The sequence below is a fragment of the Eptatretus burgeri genome, chromosome 10, assembly GCF_056783735.1.
Source record: "Eptatretus burgeri isolate ZD-2024b chromosome 10, Ebu_testis_v1, whole genome shotgun sequence".
NCBI lineage: Eukaryota > Metazoa > Chordata > Myxini > Myxiniformes > Myxinidae > Eptatretus > Eptatretus burgeri.
In genome coordinates, this window is record NC_140970.1 from 87,964,620 (window position 1) to 87,986,797 (window position 22,178).

The 22,178-nt window shown below is 43.0% G+C and overlaps 1 protein-coding gene across 1 annotated transcript in view; it reads left to right on the forward strand.

Moving 5' to 3' along the window:
• LOC147019038 (procollagen-lysine,2-oxoglutarate 5-dioxygenase 2-like) overlaps nucleotides 1–22,178 on the forward strand; it is an 87,478-nt gene that overhangs the window by 25,829 nt on the left and 39,471 nt on the right. Inside the window, exons 6-8 of the mRNA XM_085899224.1 lie at nucleotides 3,747–3,910; nucleotides 14,682–14,794; nucleotides 21,177–21,240. Of these exons, the coding sequence (XP_085755350.1) occupies nucleotides 3,747–3,910; nucleotides 14,682–14,794; nucleotides 21,177–21,240 (341 nt within the window). The remainder of the gene's footprint in view (nucleotides 1–3,746; nucleotides 3,911–14,681; nucleotides 14,795–21,176; nucleotides 21,241–22,178) is intronic.

The window sequence follows — 22,178 nt, forward strand, 5'->3', positions numbered from 1 at the left end:
GACAGTCGGAAAGATGTTTGGTGATGCTGGGCTTCATGATCTGAAGTCATTGCTGATGGGTCAATTGACAATGTTCTGGAAGGAAAGCGGTACAACCGAGCAGTCCAATGTATTGATGAGGTTAGTCTGATAATCTGAGCTGGCTTTATGGAATTGCTAAAGACCAACCATCATGAAGATCTTCCAACGCTGAATGATGCTATTTGCACAGCATGTGAACTTCATCAGAACACACGACGTGCAACACACGAAGCTGCATGAAGAATGAATCGTGCAAGAAAGTTAGTGACTTGTTCATCACTTGCCTGAAAGTCTTGTGCAGTAAGAGGGGTCCACTTGTCGTGTTTTGGATGACTTGCGTTGATATGGTCGAGATCCCGATTGGACTACTTCGTGATGACACATTGGATGACTGGCACCTTCATCTATCCTGCATTTGAGACATGGGCCAAAGGTGCTTTGCCATGGACAAAACCGACAATGCTGAGTATCTTCCTGTATATTATGTCCAGATGACATGATTAAAAGAGACCTGTTCAGACTTGTATGATCATTTTCAAAATAAGAGATTCGTTGTTTGTTGAGGAGGAGTCATTTTCAAAACTGGAGATTCATGCAAGCAAATCCTTTTATAATTTTTTTTTTTTGTATACCTTGTTGAGGTTTGTGTGAGAGCTAACACGCAACGCACAGCAAGGGGGGACATGAGACGAGAGGGAAGGGAGTGGGAAGGACAAAACAGTGGGGAACAGAGACATTAGGAGATCTGTGGAAGGGAGAGGGATGGGGCGGGGAACATGGGGAATAGAAGATGGACATTGCAGGGACTATCAGGAAAGAAAGCAGGGAATTTGAAGGAGGTGGGTTTGGGTGGATTATCGGGGGTAGAAAAGATCGAGGATTTTGATGGGGGATGATAAGAGGTGGTGGTGATAGAATTGCTGTGAATCAAACCACTGAAGAAACTGAACAAAGACACTCAAACTGTTGGAGGGACATGTGACTTGAGACTCGAACCAGGAACCATAATCATGCTATTATCTCACAGCTGAGCATCAAGACAACTGCATGAACAAATGTCAGTCCATTCTCCTGAGCTCACTCGTGAAGATCTTGAGCAGCCCCACATTCAGAGGGTCGAGGCTGATGTTGCATCATTGGTTGATCTACTGGAGAACAATTGGACAAATCCGTTTGGACAAATTTGCAGAAATGGAGAGCAGAGAGCAGAGGGAGCAATATTGCAAAAGAGGTTATTTAACAACAAATAAAAGAAGACCACCGACCTACCTGTGACGTGAAAGCAACAGACCTTGTACTCCGGTGTCGTCACAATTTTAACAGCTTTAAATTCCACAGTGCACTGGTTGGTCAGGGAAAGCTGAAAGCTCTGAAAATTCGTCTTCCAGGTCAAAAGTTCAGGAAAGCATTTGCATCTCTTGGTACGAGCTGCGAACTTCCGAGAAGTGTTTAACACTTTCAACATCATCCGATAATTGATTTGTCAACTTTACTGCAGCAATACCAAGGCAGACAAAGTGAGTGACCTGCGATACCTTGTTCCATGGTAGAAGAGGGGATGTTGGGTCTGATCAGCTGCCACCATGTGAAGACACTTCTGCAGCACACCCTTCAAGCAAACGATCTGTCTGCCATCTGGAAACAGAGCCTTAAATTCTTCTGACATTCCAGACCAGCTGAAGGACATGATTGCAAGTTGTCAAACGAAGAATGAAATCGATGTTATCAAATGGATGACAGGTTCTCCAGACGCAGAAGTCGTCTTTAGTCAAATATCATGCAGGTGTGCTCGAGCGTGTTGACGCGGGCATTTTGAATGGTCTTAAATGCACAACAGTCTGCAAGTTGCTGATCTGCTCCAACATCGAAGAGGGTGATGAAGAGCCACACCAGGATACAGCAGATTCAAATTAAGGGTGACTAAATTAATGACTTTTTTTTTTTTCTATTTCGTCTCTTTCTGTAAACCTACAGTGAGATATGATCGTTAAAAACTGTGAATTTGGAACATAATTTCTTCAAGATATGAACAATATGAAAAAAAAAAGAGTTGATCAATAATCCACACCACAACATACAAACTACCGGTAATTGTCTAATTATTTTTCTATGGGGTTGCACTCAAATAAACAACTATATAAACCGATCATACTTGACTGTCCAAAATTTTGCATGCACTCGACCCATTACATTGATGAGTGATAGAGACTGTGTACCCGTGGACCAATTGAAGCGGAGCAAGATGTCGATTTATATAATGGAGGGAAAGCCCAGGTTGTGGACAAGAAATGGAAACGCATGGGTAAATGATGGACACCAAGCAACGGCATCCACACAGGTGTGGCCCAAGTGTTAATTAAGTAAATCATGTCGCAGCATGCTTAGGGTCATGTATAAAAATGCTACACAGGCCTGGTTGCCGATAATTATGGCTAGCATGGCTGCAAGAGGTGACGTGCCCCCATCCACAGAGCATATGCGTTCACCCAATGGTTTGATGAGTACGACAGTTATACATACCCCATGGCCTTCAGTCACCAGATCTGAACCCAATCGAGCATTTATGGGATATTCTGAGACGGCGTTGTCCACCTCCATAAAACAGGTGTGAGTTGATTGACTTTCTCATTGAAGAATGGTGCAGCATATCCCTCCTGCAGAATTCCAGATGCTGGTGGACTCTCTGCCACGGTGCATTCAGGCCGTACCGGCCGCGAGTGGTGCCCCGACGTCCTATTAAGTGACTTTAAATTGGGGTTTCCTTTTGTTTTTTTTTTGACTACGTGTATGTTGTATGTACGTATGGATGTATCAAGTACTCACCCGAGAGGATTTGACCTTAGAAGCTGAAACTTCAGGGATTCATGAGGGCACCCTGAAGTTGTGCCTGTGCAAGTTTTGTTTGATTCCATCAAGTTTTGAAAAAAAATGTTTTTTTTGCCATCTTGGCACTTTCTTCCTTGGGTTGGGGGGGGGGGGTGGTGGGTGTAATTGGAATTATCTGACCTATATAACCACGAGGTTTTATATATGCACAAAAGCAATACGCATGTTTTTGCTTCATATACGTAACCTGGGTTAATTTTATTTTTTGGAGCAATTTGAGGCAGCACTGTTTCCTATACACCACCCAAATAAAGCAATGTGTCAGAACTCAGAATAACATTGCAATCTTGGGACAAGATCACCCTTCGGGTGGGTACTCTGCTATGGTATTAATAATCGTAAAGATAATAACATTACGACCCTCCCCCCCCCGGCTTCTCCCATAGGAAGCACAGGATTCAATAAAATTTAAATATCAGGCTAACTTAAAATCATGGAGGCATTTTACCCTCCATTTGGTCGTCAAATGTTGTCTGACTCATGGACTGTATCTGTGTTGTTTGAAATGAGTAGAGAATCGTGAGCTGGTATCCTGGCCAAATTCCCTGCTTCGGGTTAGCTGAATAACTAGCATGACGTGCTGCAATACGACGTACAATCGGAGGGAGATGTGGTTGGTGACAGACGTACGATGGGTAAAATTACGTCGCACTGTCACAAGCTTGTTTTCATGCCGGGAGGAAATGCCGTGGTTATCCCAAGGCGTAGTTTTGGCCATGCACATGTATTTTGCTCAAAGTACACCCTTCGCGGTACAAATTCTTGGTGAATTGTGCATTTTATTCCTCCCACATTCTTTCCATAACACCTTCTTCAAACATTTCTCCCTCACCTCGCAGCTATGATGTGATATTTGCAAGTGGACCTGAGGAGCTGCTCACCAAGTTCCATCAAACCGGCCACCGTATAGTGTTTGCAGCCGAAGGCCTAATATGGCCTGATCGCCGGCTGGCCGACAAGTACCCAGTTGTACGCATCGGAAAGCGTTTCCTCAACTCAGGAGGTGTGTAGGCCTGCATGGCATACATCACGGTGGCTACAACAACAGTCCTTTATCTACCTTATGGTAAAGTTATAATTACGCGTCATTATGTCACACTTTAGGCAATGTAAGTGTGCAGACCTTGACCCTTACCATTGATAATAACTAAACGAAATACGTGATGACGTAGTTTTAAATGTAAGACACTCTTAAGGAGGTTGGGGGTCAAAATTCCCAGCATATTCCCAGGATATTTAATCAGTAGTTGTTTGTTGAGAAGAATTATCACATTTATTTCCTTTGGTCTTTACTCCATACCCTGCAAGGAACCCATCAATAGGGTTTTTGCAGGGCAATAGCCTTTCCATAAATATTTTTTTTTTCCGCAAGATTGCTAAAATAGCTCTCCCACATTTTGTGGAATTCAACGTTCCTCCACTTCTCTTGAAGTCATGAATCAATGTCGCCAATTATTACTTTTACGGCATAGCCCTTTGCTGAACTGTTCGAAAAATGAAAGAAAAAAAAAAAACCCCAGACACTTTCTTTCCCAATTCTTCTTCATCTTTAATATGCATGATTATGATTACAAATTGCTGATCAATTTTTAAAATGCCACAAATTATTTGAGTAGGGGCAGAGAGTTTGTTATATATATATATATATATATATATATATATATATATATATATATATATATATATATATATATATATATATATATATATATATATATATATATGTATTGGGGCTCACGGAAGAGTACAACAGCAGCAGACAATGGGAAGACAAATTGGAGCAAAGGGAAAACAACAGGATAGCAACAAACAGATGCACTATGTATGGCTTTACTACATCGATGGATGGAGTAAAACTCGGTCGTGGAAATGGGGGGAAGAGACCATGAGGTGGTGGTGGGAAGCATGCTTGAAATCCTGTTGGGAAGAGCTTGAGACGATGGATTCAGGAAGATGGTTCCACAGGTGAGAGAAGAGGGGTATGACAAAATGGAAGTGAGCATTATTTAGACTTTAGAACAGTTACAAGTAAAAGGTTTCTCGCAGGACGTATGCAACCTTGAGGGGCAAGGGTTGGGCAGAGAGATGAGAGGGCAGGAGGAGACAAACGAGAAAATAGCCAAAATATTTAAAAACCACAAGGTCACCAACCTTCCTCCAGTGAGTAAGAGGCAGATCTTGAGACTCAGCTTCCTGACATGAAGGGCCTTAGGTTCTAGGGCAATAATGTGGGGGTTGGGGGGGGGCAATATGGGAAGCAGCAGCAGCAACACCGATCCATAGTGGGGAGTCGTATTCCACGACACTTTGTATACTATGAGCTGAGGACACATCATCCTTGGAATTCTCTGAAAGGCCAAGTCCTTCCTCTGACATTCTCAGCTTGTAACTGTGTACAAAGCCATCCTTATAAGCTGTCAGCTTTGGTGACCAGCTTGGAGATACGAGTAGGCAGCAAACTCTGAGATTAATCTTGCTTTGATTACCAACTCAACATCAAACTATCATCCTGGTCCTTTGCATGCAGGATGTTGCATCGATGAGCGCACGTCTATTGGATGTGATATTGATTGCTGGCTGTCCCATCTGTTAGCATTTATTAGTGGATGTTAAATATCCCACGGTGTAATTGTGTGCCACCCGCTTTCGTGATGTGCTTAGCCTGACTGGACGAAAAGCTTCTGCACTACCCATATTAATGACTGTCAAAGGTGACCAGCTCAGTGAAGGATCCAGAAAAGATGTGGATATATATATATATATATATATATATATATATATATATATATATATATATATATATATATATATATATATATATTGTTGCAGACAGGGGTCGGGGTGAGAATACCACGAGGGAGGGGGGCAGGGGGGGGGAGCTATCTCGGGTTCCCACCAGACTCTGGAATCGCAGGCTGTCGCACACGGATAACTCCGTGACGTGGCGGGTCGCTAATCGACCGTGAACGCCAATAACTCAACCATGTGACTTTGGGTCCTTTGTTCAAGGTTTAACCGGTTACCTAAATACAATCGCGTGACCTAATTATCGGGGGACACGCCTTCAGTATGCCTTGTCTGAACCAGGTCATCTTACCGGATCAGATGCAGCCGAGCGACACTGCCAAGGACGTAACGGCCTAAAGAACGGATCGTTGGGCATAAATTCCTGGCTCTGCTAGGATACGGACCATGCTGTATCAATGAGAGAAAAGACATAAATGAGCTGGGAACATTTCTACATAATCATAACCATTTATTAACAGGCAGGCGAGGAAAAGCATGTGGCACAGGGAATGCCGTTTATTGTTGTACGTAAAGCAGGGATAGAAAGAAATGTGTGGTGTGACAACAAAATGAGCAACTTACAAAGCAGACACAGAGCAGAATTTTACCAGTTTATCTTCTGCAATCTTAACTTCAAGCTAGAACTGGCGCCATGACACGCACATGCACGCGCGCGCACACACACACACACACACACACACACACACACACACACACACACACACACACACACACACACACACACACACACACACACACACACACACACACACACACACACACATACACACACACATACACATACACATACACATACACATACACATACACATACACATACACATACACATACACATACACATACACATACACATACACATACACATACACATACACATACACATACACATACACATACACATACACATACACACACACGAGCAAAACCCGATAAAGAGGAATAAATTAGAAGAAAGGAGAGGAGATGAGGCTTACCGTCTCATTAATACCTTACATGGTTGACTGACTGCACTGCCCAGTACGTTTTGGGGGGACGCTCCGCTGAACGATCCCTCCTTGAGAGTTGGCGCGTCTCCTGTTTGGCTGCGGCGCCGGCGCAGCGTCTGCGCTGATCCAGAGAATGGGTGAGACCGTCAGGAGGGAGGGCAGTAGGTGGAGCCAGCGGCGAGTGGGTAGAGAAGGCGGAGTCAGGCAGATGGGTGGAGAAGGCGGAGTCAGCACGCAAAGTCAAAGGTCGAGAAACAGGCAGATGGAGTAGGTGGATCCAGATGGCGAATGTAGGGATTCCAGAGATAGGAAGGTGGAGATTGAGAGCGAATGGGTGGAGTGGCAGATGGGACTTACGGAGCAGCAGGCATATGCAGAGATCGATCCAAGGCCAGACAGAGGATGAGGACGACTACGGACGGCTTTGCGATCCATCCTTTATAGGTCCGGCGGTGCAGAGTGGGGCGACAACCCGAAGCTATGTGTCGTCACCTGAATCGGGTGCTCCCATTGGACCCCGGCCACTGCGCGACCTGGCCGCCACCGCTGGAAGCAGCCTTATTTTACATCCAGTGAGACATTGCCGAGCTGTGGAATTGTCTTGCTTCGAACACTGTGACATGAATCGCCTTGCACCGAACTCCCGAGCCCTGCTCTCGGTGAGGCCAAGGGCCACACCGGTCAATGTGCCCGCTCCATGTCATGCTACCCAGCATGCTGCGGTTGCTGCTGATCGATGTGCTTGTCCCATTTGTACACCATGCGGCCCGAGCGATCCGGGCCGTACAGCATGCCTCTACTTGGTGGCAGCTGCATCGAGGCGGAGGTGCGAGAAGATCCCCACCGTCCGCGGTAGATATTGGTGGCTGCGGTGGCGAATGAAGATCGATAGTAAGACGCTGTTGTAATCATTGTGCAGACCCGAACAAAGATGTGCACCATGCGTGTCCCGTACAGTGCAATGGTAAATATCACGGGGCTACGTGCGATTTCGCTATCGTGCATGCGGTTATTTATCACAGTGGTGATCCTCACAGGCAGCTGCCTGAGCGTGGTGTTGGCCCCGATCTGTGTCATGGATTGAAGGAAAGGATTGGCTATAATTATTAGATGCAGATTTGGGTTGAAAAGAAAAGATTTAATGTATGGTTCTACTATTCCCCAAGACGCATTATTCTTGTCGTGGAGGGTTTTTCCATCGTGTGTTTGATGCTTCTTTTGGTCTCCGCAAGGGCATTCATACGTACCATGCACAGTGGCCTCGCTGATGGCGGAAAGGAAGTTAGAAATATAATCAGACCTAACTTTGAGACCCACACAACGCACTTCGTCCCAGTCGACCCATTACACATGAGGGAAAGGTCTAACTGCACGTATACTAATGAAATAACTGCCTGGGGATCACTGTATGATAGATGCCATTGCCTTAGAGGCATGTGGTTTTCAGAACCGCAACAATATATATGTATAATTGTTACGAACCAGGGTCTAAATGTCACTCCTGATTACATGTGTTACAGGTGGTGATGTCAGCGACTCTCAGTGGTTTTGTAAGCTTGCACAATTATGCAGGGAAACAGGGGGCAAAGGCACCCTTTGGTAGCTGGCGACGACGTGCCCCTTTTCTGCTCTCAGGCCAGTTTCCTACGTGCAGGATGTTTATTCTGTGGTGCGAGCTCAGTGGAAACAATGGCTTCCTTTTGCAAGCTTTAATGAAATAATCATTCACAAACAGCATGGGCAAAATAAATGCACGCAACCCTTTACTGAAATGATGCTATCCCCTTAACACACGTACACCGGCCACAGCACTATCCGCCTGAGGCCGACACTTTGACACTTTTAGACATGTAGCTAAGGGACGGGAGGGGAGGTGTTAAAAAAACAAATGGAAAGTTGCAAAAATAAGGTCGATGAAAAAGAGACATAAAGGATTCTGGTTCAGGCCTGGTTGGCTTTCAGTTTCATGGTCTCCCCTTGGCTGCAAGACAGAGGGTTGGCGATTCCATCCATCAGCGCTCCCCCAGCCCCATGCACATGTGGGAGCATCACTAATGCCCATCTGATCTCACAATACATGACTGTGTGTGTGTGTGTGTGTGTGTGTGTGTGTGTGTGTGTGTGTGTGTGTGTGTGTGTGTGTGTGTGTGTGTGTGTGTGTGTGTGTGTGTGTGTTTTTTATTTTTACACTGACTCGGTTCGGCTCGCTGGACACTTTTAACCTGTCGTTGCGAACTAGCGCAAAATCTGTGATCAAAACGGTCTTCAAGACATAATTTTCAGCATTTATACGAGAGTGGCTATTTCAAAATGTTTAACCATAATTGTTCTGTTCCTGAATGAAAATCGGAATCGCGAGAGCTATTGGAAACATGAGACATATATGTGGATGAGACCGAGAGGTGTTGATTTCCGAAGATTTCCTGTTAATACAATTATCAGCCACAGTGAAAGCATGCACGCTTCAACTTTTAGCAACAGATGCAAAAATCTTATATAATTTCTCAAGTTGTCCCAGAACCAAACGAACTATAACAATCAAAACGGCTCCCGTAGTTCCCCCTCCCAACGTGATTGATCGTAAATAATTAATCATGTTAAACAGACACGGCACATCCAAAAGCACATCATCCTGATAAACATTCCATTCACTGGTAGTGATCTGTCTCCACAAGCACCCGTCCACTCTGGCCTTGCACCGCTCCACATTGTCGGGAGTTTACAGTACGAGCAGCTTCCCGATCGGTGAGCTGTGAAAGTTCTCCAAGTCTTTCGTTGTGCAGAGGCACAGCTCTTTCTCTCAGATACTTTTCCAAGTATTTTCAGTTTATTTCAGAAGCTATGTGAGAAAATGTGAGCCATTTATGTGAAAAAAATGTGATTTATTCAGAATTTCAGAAAATGTGAGCCATTTTAAGTAACAACAAGTCTGAAGACGACGATTGTTCACGAGCGGTATTTGACAATGTAGATTGTTTCAGAAGTCAAGGATGAGACAATGTGAGAATATTTGACCAAGTTATAAAAATGATCAACATGATGTGGTACGAGTGACAGGTTATTATAGTCCAGGAGCAAAGACCTGAAAAAAATGAAATAGTTCAACACTCCCTACAGAAAAGGTTTGACTTGACAGGGTGGTAGAATAGGCCCTATAGAACACCTCCAGGTAGTACGTGGTTTCAAATTGTGGTATCATTAAAATTCTACAGGCCATTATACATACCAAGGGTACTTACCAAGAGGGTCACTGTGGGCTAGCAAAGTTTAGGGGAGGGGTAACGTAAACGTGAATATCTTTGTCGAGACTCAACCGATTTTCAATATTGAGGTATTATAATTCTCTTTCAGAATATGTACAGAAATGTCGATATTCATTCAACTGTACAACCACAAGAGGTACAGCCTGGTTACTGCCCCTCTACGTCGGAATGGTTGTCAGCGGGTTGATGTTTTCTTCGACCGGTACTCCAGCCTCTCAATCAAAGCTGGGGAGCGAGAGAAACGAGGAACATCTGCAGCCTGAGAGGTGACAATCCAAGGGCCAGCCACTCCTATTCCAAAGCAGTGGATCAAATACATTGGAAATGTAGAAAACAAAGTCAACTTGTGTGCCTTCTTGGCAGACACATGGTGCCACATGGGGGTAGACACTCTGCTTGATGGTCAACACCTCGTCATCGGTGGTGGTTTTAAGAACCCGCAGAAGTCTGTGCTAGTCATCAGAGGGCACTGCGAAGAACCGGTTCCCCTCAAGTCAGATCATGAAGAGGCAGACACACGAATATTGCTACATGCAAAACATGCCTCATTAATTATCACAACAGGATTGTGATTCAATCACCTGACACAGATGTGACTGTCCTCTGCACCACACACTGCAGAAAACTCCAGTGTCGGGAGCTGTGGTTTCAGACTGGAATCGAGGATAAAGCTCGGTATATTCCTATCCACAGCTTGGCACACAAACGAGGACCTGAGCTGTGTAATGCTTTACTCGGCTTCCAGACAGTCACTGGGTGCGATTCAAACAGTGCACTCTCAGGACTCGGCAAGAAAAAGGGTTTCAATGTCTTACTTGACAGTAAAGAGCATCAGACCAGTCTGGGACAGCTTGGAGAAGAACCCGAGCTCAGCAACAGCACTTCAGAAGCATGCGAAGCCTTCATATGTGCAATGTACTCAACAACCAAGGGGGCTGGGAGGAAAGTGAACAATGTGAGGTACTGGCAGTTCTGTCAAAAGGGACAAAGAAATGAAAATCTCCCCCCTACATTCGACAGCTTACAGCAACATATGAAGCGAGGAAATTACCAGGCCTATGTATGGAAGAGAGCATTGGAGCCTACACAGAGCCTTCCACCAGCAGCTGGACATGGCTGGAAAATTCAGGACGGTGCCCTGCAGCCGGTGCTCATGACCAAAGATCCAGCACCACGGGGTCTTCCGGAGCTGACTGTCTGTCACTGCAAGAAGTCTCTATGTCGCCGAGCCGACTGCACATGCAGAACCAACCACATGCCATGCACAGAAGCATGTGCACGTATGGCCGAAGAAACTTGTGAAAATCCAAGAACAATCTTTGAATCCAGTGGTGAAGAAGACGCTGACTAAAAGTTACAACAGATGACATCTTCATGCTTCCATGGCGAATGTGATTCCTTGTTGCCAGACGCAAATATTACAAACCGCTCTGACGAATGAGCTTCCGTGCAACCATGCACAACTATTATGATTCGCTCTCACTGATGTGCTTCTGTGTTGTCATGCACAGCTCCCAGTGTCGACCATGATAACTATTATCATCAACTATGATGAATGAGTAACTTCCGTGCTGCCAGAGACAACTATTATACTCGGCTTTCACTAATGTACTTCCGTGTTGCCAAAGACAACTATTATGCTCGGCTCTGATGCACAGTATGTGCTTCCGTGTTGCTATACACTAGTAAAAGACTAACGCTAAAAATAACAGTTGCAGTTTTCTTTATGCGTGCCTCTGTATGTATATGAATTTCTGCAGAACAATACTTTCTTAAGCATTTGATTTCCAAAATGTATACATACCAGTAGTAACTGAGAAACACCGTTCACCTTCATATGAAAACACAATTAAAGATGTCAGAAAGTTTGAATTAGTGTGATATTTTAGCTTTGGTGATGCCATGGCAAAGGCCATTTTCAAACCACTGTACATACTCTGATAGAGAATTATAATAGGAAGCCAATGATACCTCGTTATTGAAAATAGGTTGAGTCTAGACAAAGATATTCACGTTTACGTTACCCCTCCCCCTAAATTTTGCTAGCCCACAGTGACCCTCTTGGTAAGTACCCTTGGTATGTAGAATTTTAATGATACCACAATTTGAAACCACATACTACCTGGAGGTGTTCTATAGGGTCTATTCTACCACCCTGTCAAGTCAAACCTTTTCTGTAGGGGGGTGTTGAACGAATTTCCTTATTTGGCCTCGTATGAGAAATGGCTGCTGGACTATGAGCTAGCTGCAAAATGTCGAAAACCTGGTTTCGTTCAACAACTTTAAAAATTTGACCTTTGCATAACCTTTAAAGGTCACAAAACAATGTTGTGGACATTAAAATAAGGAAACAGGATACGTGCTATAGCTTAATGGAGTTAGTTCGTCGAAGAAGGTCGAAAACCCAGTTCGATTCCCACAACTTTGAAAATTTGACCTTTGTGAACTTTAAAGGTCAAAGGTCAAGAATTATGCCCTTTGGTGCAAAACTTCCTCTGGAACATTCCAGGAACAATATGACATCATATAGGCTATATGGCATTTCGCACTCCTCGGATTATCCATACTTTGATGAAATTGGCGTAAAAACAAAATTGAAGGGGGCGCCACGGGCAAGGTGTTTGAGATAGAGCAAAATGGTTTCAAGACTTTAGGTGGGGAAGGACCTCAAGATTATGCATAAAAAATATTGTCATCCTCGCTCTCAAAGTTTGGGCAGTCGTATGATTTTTATGTCAAAATTCGAAATTTTCTAAGTTCGTGACCTTGTGACCTTGACTTTGGGACGAAAATGAAAAATTGAGCTCCTTGGGGCTATGCAGGTGCCATTGGGCTAACCAAATACCGAAAACCCCTGCCAGATTCAACAATTTTCTAAGTTTGTGACCTTGTGACCTTGACCTTGGGACAAAAATGAAAAATTGAGCTCCGAGGGGCTATGCAGGTGCCATTGGGCTAACCAAATACCGAAACCCCTGCCAGATTCGACAATTTTCTAAGTTCGTGACCTTGTGACCTTGACCTTGGGACAAAAATGAAAAATCGAGCTCCGAGGAGCTATGCAGGTGCCATTGGCCTAACCAAATACCGAAACCCCTGCCAGATTCGACAAACCCCTCGGAGAAGAAAATTTTTTATGTCAAAATTCGCAATTTTCTAAGTTCGTGACATTGTGACCTTGACCTTGGGATAAAAATGAAAAATCGAGCTCCGTGGGGCTATGCCGGTGGCATTGGGCTAACCAAATACCGAAACCCCTGTCGGATTCGACAAACCCCCGAGGAGAAGATGCAAATTGAAATTGGCTACCCCCTAAAAACACATGTTTTTTGGGCGTGGCTCCGCCCATAATGGCACACCATGCCCATTTTCAGAAAACACAACTAGATCATGATATAAACCTACCACCAAAATTTTATCAGGATCGGATCAAAACCCATGGAGCTATGCTCGGGACAGACATTCAGACAGACAGACAAGCCGGTAGGCGGACATGGGTAGTCGCCAACCCAATAGAACCTGATGCGATGGGTCCGTTCGATGGAGGATGACCTGAGGATTAAGCACAAGAAAATTCATGATTCGAGCTTCAAGGGTTAATGCTGCAGATTGTTTTTTCGTTAAATTACCCCCACATTTAGAGGTTTTTCGGCCTTGCTCGGCAACGGAGGGGTCCATAGCAACGGTTATTTCTCACACATAACTTGGACATACCATGAACCTACCATACCAGTTTCATGTATATCTGACATAGTCTCTGAGATATAACGAACTTCGTTTTTTTATTGTTTTCGACCAGGGTTCATTCAAAGTCTATCTTCTCCGACAGCTTTCATAGGATCCGGCTGGAAATTTTTGACAATATGGCTGAATCTACTGCCTGCCCACAGTCGCTCATGGCCAGATTTTATATTTTCGAAAAAATAAATTTTTTATGATTTTTCAAAAATTTCAAAGTCCCTTTGCTCGGCAACGGTTGTGTCCATAGCAACGGTTCTCATTTGCACACAACTAGGTCATGGTATGAACCTACCAACCAAGTTTCATCGAAATCGCCATTGTATTAACTGAAATCCCCATTTTAAATACTGATAATAAGGGTAGAACAAATCTCAAAAATGTTTTTTTTTTTCGACTAGATCGACTACCCAACAGACACACACCCATCCATAACGAATATAGTGGTCACTTACTGACTCGTGAACCAATACGTATCTCCGACACACCATATACCTTATGATACCCTGAACGCTGATGTTTCCTGGGGTTTCTGTCCATATGCACCGAGCTCTCTGGGGCGGAATACATCATTTTGAAAGTTACATATTGCCAGGTTGCTTCACGGGAGAGGTAGGAAAAACGTTTGCACCTCGTCTTCGAGCCAAAATCCTCCCCTAATTGTGATATATGGCATTTTGGGTGCAATTTTATTTTTTTGATTAACGTTTCCACTATTATATTTGACACCCTATCAAAGACCTTTGTCCAAATAGTCCCCCATTAAATAAATAATCCACCATTGTCTACCTTTTTCTGCCCCCAACCCTCCCCTACCATCTTCTATTCCCTGCCTCCATGCTTGCCTTCTTATTATAGTGATCAAATTGAAAATTGAATTTGATACTTTACCTCCTTGATTACCGCTATTGTTTCATTTTATGAGCTCAGACTGATTATATCTTGCCCCTGCCTCCTTATTCCCCACTACACCCGAAGGTTTTATCGGAGATGCATTTGATTTGCACCTCCTTCTACAGAAATGGAACTTGCAAGATGAAGACGACGACCAGTTATTTTATACAAAGTTGTACATTGACCCAAAGACCCGGGTATGTCCTAGATATAGAGTGCAGCTCGTTATAATGACAAATGAAAATTTTATATTGAGACCCCATCCTCTCCCCAAACCCCACCACCCTCCCCCAACCACTTTCCCTCTCCCCTCCCACTCCTCCCAAAAATAATTGCAGACTGCTTTTGCATTTCCCCAAAATAAAATAAATAGGTATATTTTTGCATTTTTTATTGTCCGGTCGACATGCAGTTCCCGTTTGTCCTTAACAAGCCCACCATATAGTGGAGAGTTTTACTTAATTTTTCTGAAATGGCTCGATGGCTGTATCGAGTGTTCATTAAAACAGGACTCTTTGTAGTACTTGAAAGTGACTCGTATAAATATATTTAAAAACAATACATGGTATTTGACACAATTTTGTTCCGATATATGCTGCTGTGCAAAAGTCTTGGACATTTTTTTTTTCCTTACGGTTCAGGAAATCCTTCAGAGTCATTGCTATGCTCGGCAACCATTCAGATTGGAAATGGGAAGAGGCATCCGGAAGTCTTAGACATTTTGCACTTCTCTACTCTGATGCACAAGGAAACTAAAACTTTGTGTTCAATGCAAATACATACTTCTGAAAAAGAAAATCTTATTTGTTTTATCATATTTATTCAAAATATACCTTGATATAAACTAATAGCTAGTATGTCCACCCTTTTCCTGCAAAACCTGCATTGAAGTTCTTCTCGGGTCACTTTCAAATAATTTTGTTATAATTGTAAACACTTGTGAGATGGTGCTCCAAACTTCTTCCAAAGATCATATAAGGTATATACAAGAACACGGGGTATACAAGATGGACATTACAGGGACTTTCAGGAAGGAAAGTAGGGAATTTGAAGGAGGTGGGTTTGGGGTAGATTAACGGGAGTACAAAAGATCAAGGATTTGGATGGGGGATGATAAGATAAGTGATTCGTGATTTTGGTAGTTTTACCAGAAGGGGGTTGTTGGCAGACCTTGAGCGCCCTGCGGAAATATGGTGGGGAAAAATTGCAGACACAGCGGGGGGGGGGGGAGACCGGAGAGGAGACTGTAGAAGACAGAAAGACCACCGACCAGCCTGCAGTGAGAGAGTAAGAGGCCCAAAGACTCAGCCTCATTGCGGGAGATGCCAATGATCCGAAATGCCTTGGTTTCCACAGCATGAAGCCGAGAAAGGTGGGAGGCAGGAGCGAGCACCAGCCCAGAGGGGAGAGCAGTACTCCATCAGGCTGCGGACGAAAGCTTTGTAAGTGCTCAGGCGCTCAAGTGGGCCGAGGAAGGACTTTGCATGACGGAGGATTCCCAGTCGGCGACTGGTTTTGGAGGCGAGGTATGAAATGTGGCTTTCCCAGGAAAGATCATGACAGATGGTGAGATGCAGAAGCTTGAAAGAAAGGACTTCTTCCAGCGGATTCTTGAGAAAGTAGATGGGGGGCGGGGGGGGGGGTTGCCAAACGGTCCTTTCGGAGAGACATAGTGAGGGTGTGAGATTTGTCCCCGGATTGAAAGACATGTTTCATGTGTTGGACCAGTTTGTGATTTTACCCAGATCTGCAGTAATAGAAGAAGCTGCTGCTTGCCAGTCAGAGGGATGACAAATGGGACGGCAGAGGGTGGAGTCATCAGCAAAGAGATAAAGAGGATTTTCCAGAGAGTCGGAGAGATCGTTGATGAAAACCAGAAAAAGAACAGGGCCCAGAACGCTCCCTTGAGGCACTCCAGCCTGGACAGGAAGAGGGGATGAAAGAACTCCATTTAGGGCCACACGTTGACTGCGACAGGAAAGGAAGTCTGCGAGTGAGGTTTTGGTCATTTCACACAAACTGTCTTGATTAGATCCAAATAACTGAGACTTTGACTCATCTGTCCAAAACACCTTTAATCATTGTTCCATCATTCAATTTCTATGTTCTTGTCCACATTTTAGTCTTGTTTCCCTTTTTATTAACAGAAATTTTCTTCCTGCAACATATTCTTTTAGTCCTGATTTCAAAAGAGATCTTCGTACTGTTGATGTTAGGACAACGATACCTGAAACTTCTGCCAGTTCTGTTGTCTGTTGAATGCTTGTCTTCTCTCTATTCCTTAAGGATATTAGCCCGGTTGCATAAAATTCCTTTATCTTTAAGGAAAACTTTCCCTTAAGGTACACTGTGATTCCTTAGTGAGGATTTCCTTAAGGGCTGTTGCATAAACAACCCTTAGGAATTCCTCAAAGAAGGATTTCCTTATGGTTCAGGAAATCCTTCAGTCATTGCTATGCTCGGCAACCATTCAGATTGGGGATGGGAAGAGGCGTCCGAAAGCTCGATGGCAGTGAAGCGATCTACAAACTGGTTTCAGTCAGAGACAGAAGCACTCGTGGAGGCTTTTCTCAAGCACAAGAGAAACAATACATTGTATAGTTGGTGCATGATGTGTGTTGGTGAAGTCCTTTTATGTTTAAATACAACAATATAACTATAAGTAGTGTAGAAAAATTGTTATGAATCCCTCAGTTTGGGTATGACCTGGGCCTACAGGGCAAACCGTGACTCCCCCCCGAGTCGAACTAGACCCCACACGTTTCTCTTTGATGCGGGATTGATGAGTTATGGACCGAGTAACACACCACGTTCAATCTATCTATAACATACGCAGTTGACCCTTTTTTCCTGGGGCTACATTTGGTATCTAAATAACCTGAACACAAAGTAATAAATGTTCGCACCATTAAAATTACACGACACTCGCAGCACAGATTAACCCGTTCAGGTGAACTTGCAATACCTGCACCAGAACACACCTTTACATCGGCCCAGATTTCACGTGTTACATACTACAGGATTGTCAGTTCGATGGATTTTATAAATAAATTATTTAAAACATTGTTGTGGGCATGACTCCTGGGGATCAAAGATCCTTCGTGTAATTCTAGTTATTCCTTGGTATGCGTTTTAGATAAGGGTGATGTCATCATAGACATCAAGCGTGTTGAGGGGGTGTCTGAAAACGCGTTAGCGACATCTTGCGTAGCAATAATTTACTTATTTGTGACCAATTTCCATGAAGAGCACCATTTGGAAACTCAAATGTTGGTGTTTGAAAATGGGGATGAGGGAGAATTCTCCCTTGACTTTCATGAACGTTTTGATGAAAAACTTTAGGAATATTCGAATATGCCACCATCCTCAAATTAAGGATGTCCTTAAGGGGAAACTTGAGGAAATATTTAAGTGAATCCTCAAATTTTTCCTGAAGAATGCTTTTTACAACCGAGCCAATATTTACAAGTGTTGCTCATCTTTGTTGGACAGATTTCCAGATCTTCCAGTCCTGGGTTTTTCAATGACAGATGTTTCTCTGTACTTGTTGATTGTGCTTCAGATACCACTACATGAAAATAGAATGATGTGAATTATTTCACTCGATGTTTTTCCTTCTTTATGCAGAAACACATTATCTGGTGATTTTCCACTGAAATTTTAACAACTTTGTTTTAAGCTAACAGTTAATCCTGATAGATCTGTATGATGTAGAATGAAAAGTTGGCTTTTAGTTTTATTGACATTTAGAGAAGAACACCTGATGTTAATGATGATGATGAACACCTGAGAATGAGTAATCAATTTGATGTGATGGATTAGCTACAACACTTTATATTAGCTTGTCATTTGTAGTTTACTTTGAGTTGTGATCACAAGTTTGTGAAGATGATGATCCATGTGAATTAAAGATTGCTGAATGATGAGCTTGGTTTCTTCTCACGCAAACTAGGCTGCATTAATAATAGTTAACTTTGTTATTAAAGTAAAAACATAAGGGGAGGTTTTGAGGATATTGTTGATGCTCATAACGAATTTATATTATAACTCCTGAATGTGCCTGAGACCCTTTGACAGCTCACATATTCTGGTTCTGGTTCGAGGGATCCCACATCGTTATGTATTAGTTGTTCTGATAAAGTTTGGTAGACTTCTGTAAATTCTGATTTCAATTTTTTTTGAAAGCAGCCCAAGGGTGGTGAGTTCCACTATATGTAATGATTACTTCACTTTTTTCCTGACTTGGGGAATAATCCCATAGTTTTGGTGGATACAAGTCAATGTAAATTTAATAAACAGATATCATTGTAAAAACAGATAATACTGTCTTCTAATATAATTGTCCTCCATGATGAAAATGTACAAATCCCTGCATGCGTGTTAGATCATTGTAAAACCAGTTCATCATCAGTGATTCCAATGAAATGAATTAGAGATCACTGTTTTATGAACTTTTGTTTAAAAATTTTTAAAAGATAAATTATGCCTCCGACGCTGAAGGCATTGTGTTTTTGGGTTGTCTGTCCCGACGTCCATCTAATATCAATTTTAGCTACCGTGATAACTTGTGAACCGCGAAAGGGATTTTGATCAAACTTGGTCCAGATATGTACTGTGATGCAAATATGAACTGATAACATTTTGGAGCAAAGGTCAAAGGCTACATGACCTTTAGCTGAAAGCAGCAGATTTTCGTTATGATAACTTGTGACCTGCTGAAGGGATTTTGCTAAACCTGGCATAACTATGCATTGCAATACAAAGATGAACTGATTTAAATTTTAAGTTGAAAAGGTCAAAGGCTGAAGGTAAAGTGCCCTTTAATTGAAAATCTGTGTTACTGCAATAACTTAAGAACCCTCAAGAGATTTCAACTATACTTGACACACTTGTGTTGTGTAATACAAAAATGAACTGATTTAATTTTAAAGAGAACAGGTCAAAGGTCAAGTGCCCTTTGAAAATACTTTTTGCAGACCATAACTCAAGTTTGATACATCTCCTGTTGTCTCTCTCCTACTTTTCCTGTTTTCTCTGTCTGCCTCTCTGTCTCTCTCTGTCTCTCTCTCTGTCTCTGTCCCTCTCTGTCTCGCTGTCGCTCTCTCTTCTCTATCTGTCTGTCTCTCTGTCTGTCTCTGTCTCTCGCTCTCGCTCTTCTCTCTCTCTCTCTCTTCTCTGTCTGTCTGTCTCTCTGTCTCTATGTCTAGTCTCTGTCTCTCTGTCTCTATCTCTCTGTCTCTATGTCTAGTCTCTGTCTCTATGTCTAGTGTCTCTCTCTGTCTCTGTCTCTCTCTCTCTGTCTCTCTCTCTCTCACTCTGTCCCTCTCTCTCTCTCTCTCTCTCTCTCCCTGTCTCTCTCTCTCTCTCTCTCTCCCTGTCTCTCTCTCTGTCTCTCTCTGTCTCTCTCTGTCTCTCTCTGACACTCCCTGTCACTCTCTGTCTCTCTCTGTCTCTCTCTCTCTCTCTCTCTCTCTCTCTGTCTCTCTCTCTCTCTCTGTCTCTCTCTCTCTCTCTGTCTCTCTCTCTCTCTGTCTCTCTCTCTCTCTCTCTCTCTCTCTCTCTCTCTCTCTCTCTCTCTCTCTCTCTCTCTCTCTCTCTCTGTCTCTCTCTCTGTCTCTCTCTCTCTCTCTCTGTCTCTCTGTCTGTCTCGTCTGTCTCTGTCTCTGTCTCTGTCTCTCGTCTCTCGTCTCTCGTCTCTCATCTCTCGTCTCTCGTCTCTCGTCTCTTTCAAAGGACCTTTTAATTTTTGTGTGACCTTTAACTGAGATTAAATATTACAGCGGGTTGACATCTAACGTGGGCAGAGGCATATCCATTGACGTATTCTCATTAAATTCTACTTTCAAGTTTTGTGCGTTTTTTAAGCGATTGTTTCCAAAAGCATACGTCCACAGAGTATCCCAACACTCATTAAAAGTCAACAATGAATGACGTAGAACAAGGAGGAGGGGTGCCTTTAAATATAGCATCAAAAGGGCATTTTGAGGCAAAGGCAATATGTTTATCTGTTTTTACCTGATAACTTTTTTTTTAATTTTAGCTTCTCATTCTTCCAGATTTGAATCCGGTAAATCACATTCCCTGTGTGTAGGTCCACGTTTGTCTTTTAGATTGAAAACTGGCTTTACTTCCTTTTGTATCGGCTAGTCTTTGATTCGAAGTTGTGATGACCTGAAGTCGCAAAGTTCCTTCTCGGTGGGGAGTGCGAGAATGCAAGTCGGTATGTGACTTGTGTGAACAATAACAGGCTTTTCGTAACAAGATGCAGCGTGCACGAATTTACCTTCCAGTTATATAAATATTGGGATATTAGTTAATTTTTTCTTCTTCTTTAAGTTACATCAAATGAAGCCTAATTAATAGGTGTTGTCGATGTGCAACAAGGTCCCATTGGAATGAACAGATTTGTTCTACGGACCATTGAACTCGTTAAATGTTTGAATTAACTTCACGGGACTGTCCTGTATTTGTCATGGGATTTGGCTCTCGAGAATCAAGACCAGGTGTGCTGTTATAACTGTTTAAAATTACACTCATTTCCCGTTTTTATCTCCCCCCCCTCCCTCATTTATCTTCAAGATGGCGCTGAACATTACCCTGGACCACAGAAGCCGCATTTTTCAAAACCTGAACGGTGCCATTGGTATGTTGATATGCTTTTGAGCAATTAGATGAGCAATTCATTTATTTTACATCTCTCTATATTTTTGGTCAATAGTGGATGCTTTTTATTTATTTATTTATTTATTTATTTCCTTGTATTTTGAGGTTTTGGTTTTGTTCGTGATGGTAACATCTTACCATGATGGCAAGTTGAAATTATGTCAGGAAGTTAATAAAATGTCCTTTGTTGTTGGTTTTGTTTTACCAAGTATGCAGTACAATCTTTGTTATAAACTACAGATGGTGGGCAGATAGGACAGTCGGCTTGAAGTTGCATTGTAAACAATTTGCTATGCATGAGTCCGCCAAGATGGTGCAGTGGTAGCGTACTTGCCTTTGGGCTGTGTAGTGTGGGTTTGATTCCCGACCCGGCTATGAACCTTCTGATCGGTGCTTCTTTGGCAGGGAGTTGCATCAGAAGGTGTGCCATTTCTTGGATGGATGTTCAGTTAGGTGTCCCATCTGCTCACTTTAATATATGGTAGAGGTTAAAGATCCCACTGTGTCTTTCTTGAAGAGTAGGCGAGTTAAGGCCGAACAAATTTCAAATTCCTGCCACATATCGTCGAACATCGGGCCTGGCCAGCCCGGTTCGCGAAAGACTTGTGCCAAAGATATTCCCTGGCCATCCCCATAAATGAGAAGGAATATTGAAGCAGAAGCAGCAGCAGCAGCAGCAGCATCAGTTGTGGTTGTAGTCACCGTTAGCATAGGAACAGAAATTAATTGGACTTGAAACGTGGCAAGCAGAATGACAAAATAATGGATCGCCGCATATTTGTGGCCTTAAGAGAATATTTTGGAGCATAACCTTTGTTGTATGCACTTGTGACATTTCATTTAGGGTTTATGGTAAATCATGGTGATGACCATGTGGATGAATGCTACAAGACATTGACACAGGCATAGTCTGTCTAA